This window comes from Palaemon carinicauda, chromosome 26, assembly GCF_036898095.1.
Source record: "Palaemon carinicauda isolate YSFRI2023 chromosome 26, ASM3689809v2, whole genome shotgun sequence".
NCBI classification, from domain to species: domain Eukaryota; kingdom Metazoa; phylum Arthropoda; class Malacostraca; order Decapoda; family Palaemonidae; genus Palaemon; species Palaemon carinicauda.
In genome coordinates this window covers 95,554,379-95,564,871 of record NC_090750.1, presented here as the reverse complement: position 1 = coordinate 95,564,871, position 10,493 = coordinate 95,554,379, and the positions used below count along the sequence as shown (strand labels likewise).

Sequence of the window (10,493 nt, the reverse complement as noted above, 5' to 3'; positions counted from 1 at the left end):
TAGTGACTGACCATATATGCTTATGATCAACCTCCAAGCCAAATTTCCACCCAAGCTAGGACCAAGGAACGCCTAACAATGGCTGTTAATAACTCAGCAGGTAGACCTATAGGCTCCCCAAACTCCCATCTTTAACTCAAAAGGCGGATGAGGTTACAGAACTACAAGAAACTAATGAGCTGTAGCGGGCCTCGAACACTGGTCTAGCAATCGTCAGGCAGGGACGTATCCAAGAGGCCACAACAACCCTAGCCTTGGTCTTACTGGGTTAATTTCGAAAATTCTAAATGCCACTGGTGTACTGCAGAGGCGTCTGGAAATGAGAAACCTCCTGGAGAGTAAGTTAGTGAAGGAATGGTGAATAAGTGTTTAGGTATTCAGCAGGGTTCCTAATGCTTTTAATATTAAAAAAATTTCTTAATAAGAGTCTTTTTCATAGCCAAAATTGCAAAATGTCCGTCCTAAATTGAAAGAGTTATAATTAAATTTGACTAGTAAATACACTGAATATTATAAGAATTCATATTGAAAAATAACTAATAGACATTCATGAAAGATAAACAACAATAAAGAAAAACTTTAAATCACGAAGAACGTTGAAAATCAGGAACAATGGTATCAAATATAACTAAAGTAAAGGGTTTATGAACGTCATATACATGTCATAATCCGGAAAGTAAGCATTGGTAAAAAGCGTGAGGAAATAATCAATACAAAAGGTTTAATAGATAAGTAAATAAAGAGAGGCATCAGCCATAGAAAGTTGACTGTTACAGTCGGAAGTAACCCATTCGGGTTGAGTATTGTCTGCCTTAAGTCACATGAAGCATCCATACGGCATACTTCATTATATGCAATTATTGCAAAAATCTTGCAAAACAGGAAAAATACACAATTGAAATATTTTTGCACTTGTTGGCATAAGGTAGAAAACGCTTTTGATTAGAAATTGCGCATAAAAGATAACATGGACTTTAAAGGATTAACCATAAAAATCAAGATTTTCATTACTAACACAGTCCATCAACCTCGTTTGTAAAACCTGTTACCAAACTTCGAATGTTAACTATTTTTTATGACATCTAATCGTTGATGAATGAAAAGAAAGAGAAAGCATATTTGGTCTTACGAAAGAACAGAAGCACTAGCAAATAGATTAAAAAAAAAATCAAGTTAAAATTGGACCAAATGTATCATAAGATTTCCCCATGTGTTTCTCTCTGGGTACTAAGATTCACAATGCAGTGTTATATTACATTAAAAGACATCCTAATGATCAAATATTAGGCAACAGTTGATATTTTATTAACTGATTCTATCATAAGATTTCATTCACTATGAATTATTAGACTCTTACGTTCTTGAAGCGTTTATTGTATTCAGAGGAGGAGAAAAAATAATGTGTTTATAAGCATGAAATTTTATTCGAAAATAAGTTAGAGTAAAATAATTTCGTCGTTTCTGTTCGTTTCAAGACTTAATTGAATCTTGATGGGGCACCATAAGTTCCGGAGGGAGCTGAGATCTGCTTGGTCTGACGGGCGTCTTCTTGTGCAGCGAAGGCGATCTGGTCGAGGACGAACTGGGGGATGGGGTGGGGGAAAGCAGGGGCAACTGGCAGGAGGTCGGACTGGGGCTGGAATCCGTTCTCGTCAGCAACGTATCTCACATTGACCGGAATGCCTTCAGGAGATGTGTATCTGGGTGAAGATTGAAGAGGTCATTTAATTAGAAGAATAAACATCAATTTTTGTCTCCTGATACTTTTTGAGTCAATAAAAACTGTTCATCTGAACTCCAAAACGATCCCCAGGGTAGAATGACCATATATGATACCCTTAATGCGAATGAGAAAAGTTGAATGCACTATCACTTATAAAACTTACGAGAAAGAGCCAGAAGATACAACGGCTCCCTTAGGTCCGTCAGGAGAGCCAGAGTCCTGCATAACGATTCCGTTGGCGGTTTCGACGTTGACGCTGTACCTTCCGTAGTCATCCTGATCACGGTCGTCTCGGAGGATGGCAATCACTTTGTTGAGGCCTGAGCTTCCTCCTTGGGACTGAGGCCGTGGGGCGTCGTAGCTGTACTGAGGAGCGGCCAAGGCCACGGTCGCTAAGGCTGCGATGATGACCTGAAAAAGACAATAATCAATTAATCTAATATAAGAAATAAAGATTTATTTTTACCAATATTTTCTTTTGTTCGGAAAAAGTAAAGATTTTCCCTACTAAATAAGTGAAAATTAATGTGGTTCCTTAATTGCCAGAAAGTATAAATAGAAGCAAAGGTGAGATCATATGTACAGTATACTCAGACGACGTCGTTTCTTTATATATATATATATATATATATATATATATATATATATATATATATATATATATATATATATATATATATATATATATATATATATATATATATATATACACACACACATATATATATATATATATATACACACACATATATATATATATATATATATATATATATATATATATATATATATATATATTACACGGAAAATTAAATTCTAGCTAAAATGAATCTTGCTACTGGGTACAAACACCCCCAAAGTAATAGATTACTGAAGCTTGTTAATACTTCTTTCAATATATACTTAATTTTGAATATGTTTCTGAAGAAATATCCTACACGTGACTTTCCAGTGAACTTTCGAACTTTTTGTATGTCTTCATTTCCAAAGATATTGAACTAAGACTTAATAATAAACAAAAAAACCTGGCTGAATAGTTTTTTCAAGCATGATGAATATCACCTAAAAGCTAACAAACGTCTTTATGGTTAACTTACGAACTTCATGATGTGCTGTTGTGTGATGAACTGATACCATTCGAATTGCTGGCGTCGGTATATATAGCGAAAGAAGTTCGTCATCAAGGCTACCGGTTATTAGACTAGTGTCTACTTTTTGCCGGTCTGCATTGCCCGGTATGAGAGATGTTCACAGAGGCGACCATGAAACGAATTCCCTACCAAAACCCTCTTACTTTTCCTTCATTAAACGAATTTCCACAAAAAAACTTTTGCTAAGTCTCTCTCTCTCTCTCTCTCTCTCTCTCTCTCTCTCTCTCTCTCTCTCTCTCTCTCTTTTAAGTGAATGAAATCAGGAATAGTACACGGAAAAATTTGAATTTTTACTTTTCTATATTATATATTGAAGAGTAATTTGATAAAACCACTCCTACTTTTATCTGGCGAGAATGCGATCCTTAGAAAAATCTATATTTACACTATATATATATATATATCTATATATATATATATATATATATATATATATATATATATATATATATTTATATATATACATATATATATATATATATATATATATATATATATATATATATATATATATATACACATATGTATGTATATATATATATGCAAAATGATTCCAGTTATAAACAATGAATTTATGGCTAAATCCAATTTCACTCGCTTTTTGCCATTTCATTTCAGGTTATAAATGTCTAGTTCTTCTCAAGATTCATCATTTGGTTTACCGTTATGACTACAGGAATTCATTGCTTATATTCATTATCCATCTGATGGCTTCCCGCAAACATTAAAACAATAGTTATCTCTATTGATAGTCCATCGAAGATACTTTATTTGTATCGTGTCCCTATAATAAGTGGCCAAGTATTCACTGGGCAAACGTTTAAGCTGCGACTTCAACTTGTTGATGACTAATGATTGAACGAAAACATTTCCTCAATATACATAACTAAATATCCTAGGGCGAATATATAGGCAAAATACGAAGTATTTATCTCCGTTTTTATAAAATTAATACCTGATACTTGAACTATAGATATGAAACTGCCTTCCTTTGAAGATAATGACTTATAAATATGAATTCTGCCTCTTCAAATCTAGAAGTCATATTTAGCTTCAATTTGTATCCAGCATTTGAACATTCTTGTATTTCTCAAAATTGAATCTGTTCCTGCCTGTAACGAGACTCACCTTATATGTATTTCTTATAAAAATACCAAAACATTCATCTGCATAATTCCTTCCAGAGACAAACAGATGAAGAAGCTGCATCCAAAACATGACCTCCGTGTTTGAGGTAATGATTGTTTCTGTTAAATACGGATGAAATTCCGTCGAGCATAAAAGTGAAGGTTCTAGAACAAAATCATCTCTTAATTAACACATCTGGAAAGTACAAATGAAAATAGGTAGGTCAAAGGAACAGGTTGAAATGTCATTACGTCAATAATTTAGGTCACTACGCGCGCTCCGAGCATTTCGATTTCCCAGCTACACAAGGAAGGTTTCGATGTTAATCCCAATAATTTGAATCCCTTAAATGGAATAGCTTCATATTTTCTACTTTTGGCTTCGCACACGATGTATGACCGCTCACTGGTTATGCATTATCAAGTTTTGTAGCATATATCATAACAAGAAGTGAAAAATAAGTTGCTATCATATCCTTTCCCATTTTTAGCGTCTTTTTATTTTTATCGTATAATAATAGTTGACTCTTCTGAGAAAAGAAAAAGAGCACTTTTAATTTCAGAGAAGTAACCATTTCATCAGTAACGAATTAAGTCTGTCTTCTAATGTATTTTACCTAGTGCATTGTTACCAGATATATTAGTAAAACTTCTCTATCTGAAATACATCGTATTGTAACCATGAACTTATGTCTAGATCCCTGATCTAGATGAAAATGGTTTCTCTGATTCAATACAGTCATGACTTGCATTTCGGTGATCTTGAAATGAGATATCAGCCTCGTTTGGATTTGTTATGGTTATAAAAGGAAGAATTTATGTTATCCACGTCACAGCGTATTAAGCATTTATGCGATTTCAGAGTAAAAACAAGAATTTTTGGTTTGACGATTTAGTTTGTCCATTCCAAGAGACCTTAGCATAAAAACTAGTTTCGTTCTTTTTTGAGATTCAAGTAAAAATATATAAAGCGTTTTAATGTCTATTTCGCTGACTTTTCATTTGTCTAAATAAGCGAGACCTACAATAATATAACGACAGTTCTGTCGACTCTAGTCCAACTTAAGCTTAAATGAAAACATATTTCCTTGATGTTTTCTAATTGTCATATTTTACAAAACAAGAAAATTTGTTTGATTGGATTCGTACAGTTCTCATTAATCAATCACCTTACATAAAGATAACATCTTTCCTATTGGATAAGAACATAAGAATAAATCTTTACGAAAACCTAATAAGACCTCTATTCGAATATCCAATAACACCAGCATGCACAATGGCTCAATCAAAGATGAAAACCCTAGAAAAATTGTAAAATGGAAACATAATTAACATATATGGCGTAAATCATAATAATAATAATAATAATAATAATACATACATACATACATACATACATACATACATACATATACCAAAGGCACTTCCCCCAATTTTGGGGGTTGGCCGACATCAACAAAAAAAAAAAAAAAAAAAAAAAAAAAAAGAATAATGATAATAATAATAATAATGAAAACAGCGAAAAACTCCATAACATATACAATCTCGAACCAGTAAACGCCAGAAACCACAGAAGTGCCACACAAACCTGGGAGAGATTGAAAACCATCTACTCAAAACTTGCAATAACAAGTGAGGAAATAACAGAAACACAAAACGAGCATTCCTAGTGGAAAAGGACAGCTCCTTTCATTGCTCAGAACGAACCAAACCCAGCGTATTAAAATAAAACAACAGAGGAAAAAAGAAAGTTGTCTTTCCTTGGTCCTTCTGAGACTCTAACCAGTCTCCCATTATCCTTAAAGCTCCATTGATGACCACGTGAATATTCAGAGGGTGGGGAACGTGGAGCAACAGAACTTAGGATCTTCTCCTTCTGTTAATCTCAAATAATTCAACAGGAGAAAAGTGATCACTAATGTCATCCAAAGTAGATAAACATGAATAAATTAACAAGCCCTGGAAAAGGAATGACCATGTGAACACAAGTCCTTCGGAGGCTGGCAAGAGAATCACCTCCTGGTAATCCACAAGACATGATATTTGCACAAAAAAACAAAAATAAAAAGCTATTGGGTCTGCCCAAATCTTTTCACCTCCCACAATACTTCTTTTTGACACCTTTTCCCTGCAAATCCTACCCAAATCCTAATTACACCTCCCTCCCCTCCCCCACCTATCCTATCCTCCTATACTGAAGCCATACACGGATTGATATTACTTAAAACTTATGAAGCTAAATAAAAAAAAAAAGAAAAAAAAATCCCAGCACGCTGGTAAATATCATACACATAATAATAATAATAATAATAATAATAATAATAATAATATTAAAAACTCTTATCATTTGAAATATTATTATTATTATTATTATTATTATTATTATTATTACCTCCGCCAAGGAGGTTATGCAATCGAGTCGGTTTATTAACTTGTCTGTGTCTGTTGGTAGGATTACGTCAACACTACTTGATAAGTTTTTGATGAAATTTTCACCGAATATAGACCTCAGAACATGGACGACCCCATTAGATTTTGGAGCTGGTCTGGATCCGGATCCGGACTATAGATCCGCATTTGTGTTTTTCGTGTGTCTGTGGACAGGATTATGTCAAAACTACTCGAAGGATTTTGACAAAATCTTGACCACAGATAGATCTTTGGCCACGGATGACCCCATAAAGTTCTGGAGATGATCCGGATCTGGGTTCGCATTTTTTAACATTTTAAAGATAACGTCGAAACTACTCAAGGGATTTTGACGTAATTTATACCACAGGTAGATCTTAGGCGGTGGACGACCCCATTAAATTTTCGGGATGATACATATCTGCATCCGAATTCTAGTTCAAGATTTGCATTTTCTACATTCTAAAAAGAACGTCAGAAGTGTTATTATTATTATTATTATTATTATTATTATTATTATTATTATTATTATTATTATTACAACTGATGTCGAAATCTTAAAAGGATTTCGAACAAAATCATATAAATAAGTAATGAAATAATTGATATTACAATTAGGAAAGCTACTAACAAATATATGTTAATCTTTATTATACCATTCTGTTTGAACTGAAATGCATCGCAATCTTACAAGGATTTCGAACGAAAAGGAAGATGCTTGCAATGTATTGAATTAATTGATACTAGAATTAAGAATACTATCAACAAAGTTATGTTAATCTTCAATATACTATTCGGTTTAAATTAAAATGAAATTCTATAATCCTTGGTTCTATATAGCTGTGTTTGGTATCAAAGTGAATTACTTTTCAACCTCTCTCTCTTTAAACATGCAGTTTGATATCACTATTCATATTACTAATTGCCTGATTAACTGACCCGCATGCTCATGTAAAATTACCTTCTCGAACTACACCTGAATTTTAAAATTCCGAAAGAGATTAACCCCTTTTACCACTAGGCTCTTTGGAAATTTCCAATCCTTAACCCCCAAGGGGTTATTTTTTCCCCAGCACATTTTGCAGTTTTTTTTTTTTTTTAAATTGCTCTTACAGCCTTAATTTTTGTCATAGAGAGGTCAGGTTGGTCTCATTCTCTTGGAAAATGCCTGACTTTTCTCAAAAAATTATCAAAAATATGAAAAAAAATTTTATAGCATTTTTTTGCAAGGACGTACCGGTACGTCCATGGGGGTAAAGGGATGAGTTTTGTGAAACGTACCAGTACGTCCTTTGGGAGTAAAAGGGTTAAGACAAAGCTGTCACATAAAAATGACAGTTCTTTAAGCTTCAAAGAGAAACGCACGTGCAGCCAAATTCCGCCTCCAACATATAGCCTGCCATTAAAATCTACTTGAAGGAACGCATGTTGATTAGTCACATGTAATGTCAAATCCCCTACCTGTTTTTCAATTAAATTCTCTGACAATTCCGGAAGCTAAATTCTTACACACACTCATCCCTCGTAAATTTCTACATGTATTTCCACTAAAGGATGCCTCCCGCTGATGTTTTGATTGAATCTGACCATTTCCAAAATCCATTCTCGGACAACATTTATCTCTGATAAATTTATCTGATTTTGAACCATCCGAGATTAGTATGGTTCCCCCAGTCCCCTCCATCAGAGACATACTTCAACGCTTTCCTTTTTGTAAGCAGCTTATCCTTTACGTGGCAGTTGTACTTCCCTGTGCTAGATTTTCTAACCCATAGTTTTAAAATCTTAAGACCTTCCTTCCTTGGCCTTAACTACCAATCGTGTCTCTTTATTCCAGAGAGGACGCCATTTTTTTCACTGTGACTAATAAATGCATTCTTAGGCGGGCCTCACAGCTTCACCCCACGAAGATGCCAACCCCCTCATTCCTGCCCAACGACGGACTTTCCCTGTGGATACGAGAGGAGAACTGTTTTTTACCTCAGAGTAGAGAACATTAACAGCTTACCAACAAGAAACACCACATCTAGTGTAACTACTACTAGAAGTGGCCGTGAAATTTACCTAACTAGAAATCATTTCTATATGCATAAAGGTACTAAGTTGATAAGTCATTCATTCCTGTAACTGCTCTTGTGAAAGTGTTGTATCCAAGAATAATAGGATTAAGCAAACTAATATTCGATGCAAATCTCTGCCCTGGAAACCTTGATAGCTCTTCAAGTGACACCACCCGCCCATTATATCTGCGGTTATTCAGATATTTTTCCTTCCTTACCCCCTTGTTACTGATCTATCAAAGTTAGAGGACCAAGGGTGTGTATGTTAGAAGACACACGGCGATAAACGGGCTGTTGTGTTTAGCCCCCCTTTTTGATAATTGGGTAAAAAGTGACCCCCTTTCTATATGCCCTTAAGTGCCAGTCCTTAAGGCTTTGGTGCCCTTCGACTCCACCGCAATTTTTATTATTACCATGATGGTAATTATCATAATCAAAAGGATTATTTCTGCGATAATTTTTGTCATTATTATTGTTACTAATATTAATAGTGGTATTTGTATTGATTTTATATACATGATCTCGTTGTAAATAAACTAGAGTACACAAAAACCTAATAAAAAGTAAAGACACTCCATAAGTATCTGTCCTATATATATATATATATATATATATATATATATATATATATATATATATATATGTATATATATATATGTATATATATATATATATATATATATATATATATATATATATGTATGTATGTATATATACACATATATATATTTGCTCCAAAAATAATATTCTTCTTTCAAGTGTGACAAGATCGACTGTGTTGCTGGTAAGTATTGGCTTTTTGAACTATAATTTCTTACACCAGTTGGAGAGGCTAGCACTCATCGGAAGGATTTTCAGTGCTTAGGTGTTGAAAAATGGACATATTTGTACCATGGAACGATGTTTGAGCTGTGGTTGAAATTTAGTTAAGATCTGTGTTGTCTGCTACTGTAGTTGTGAACAACTGCTTTCTCAACACTGCACTGGGGGAAGATAACTCCATTATCAACTTATTGTGCAACAACTGCTTCTCCTAGCTTTACTGATATTTCTAGGATTCTGTTATATGATATGCTGAACCCATTTTCTTAGAGCATTTTAATGATTTGTCTCTTCATCGTGTTGGCAAACACATAAAGGCTCTTGGGCACTACAATAGGTGTTGCACGGGTATTACAATGCCTGTGGACACCTGCTCCTTCCTTGTATTTTGCAAAGCAGGTATACTGTAGGAGTTGCGATATATGAAGGTAATATTTTCAAACTCCATGCAAGAATTGTTTATTTATGTAAACAATTCCAGCAGTAATAGCAGTACAGCCTGTTGTATGTATGTGTCGTGAAAGGTGCTGCTAAAATGTTATTTACGACGTAACATGTCTCGTCTTATTATTTCAGCAACTTTTGCTAGGTGGGTCTCTTCACCCGTACTTGGATGCCTAGTGTCAGATGGTGTAGCCTACATCATTTTCAAAAGCCAGCAGAACATCTCACCCTTTGGGATGACCTCGCAGCTTGGCAATGTGAAAAAGTAACTGGTTCTTGAGTCGAGTAGAATGAACATCAGGCGATCCATCAGCAAGCTGTACCAGCTTCTGCTTGTAAAGCATGATGAGGTCAGCAAGATTGAAATTAAGGGGATCTCTACCATCGCTAATGTAGGTGACTGATTCTGAGAAAGCAATTGTATATGCTTCCTTGCAGTGCACCTGTGCTTTCTCTTGCTATTGCGCATTTAGATAGGATCACTCTCGGTTATACAATGGCAGCGAGAAGGCAGTGTGATATTTCAGTTCCTGTGCTATGCCATCTGAACATAGTTTGGGAAGGAGTTTCTTATCACAGTAATTCTGCACATTTGTTTATTCTCTTATTCACTTGTATTGGCATTGCTTCACTAAGGCGTTGGGTACAACTGGCCGTACTACCAGTATACGGGCAAAATTTGTGTGAAATTGTAGGTGTAACGCAAGGGGCACGCAACATTCTTTGACCTTGTAGTCCGCCGTATACCAGCCACAGA

General features: G+C 34.7%; 1 protein-coding gene across 1 annotated transcript; it reads right to left on the bottom strand.

The window, feature by feature from the left end:
- Nucleotides 1-1,440: 1,440 nt before the first annotated feature.
- On the bottom strand, nt 1,441-2,852 carry LOC137620294 (cuticle protein AMP1A-like). The gene is made up of 3 exons (XM_068350526.1): nt 2,821-2,852; nt 1,887-2,134; nt 1,441-1,700 (listed from the first exon to the last, which is right to left on the bottom strand). Exons 1-3 carry the CDS (start codon nt 2,827-2,829, stop codon nt 1,478-1,480), a joined length of 480 nt encoding a protein of 159 aa, XP_068206627.1. The 5' UTR covers nt 2,830-2,852; the 3' UTR covers nt 1,441-1,477.
- Between the last annotated feature and the right edge of the window lie 7,641 nt (nt 2,853-10,493).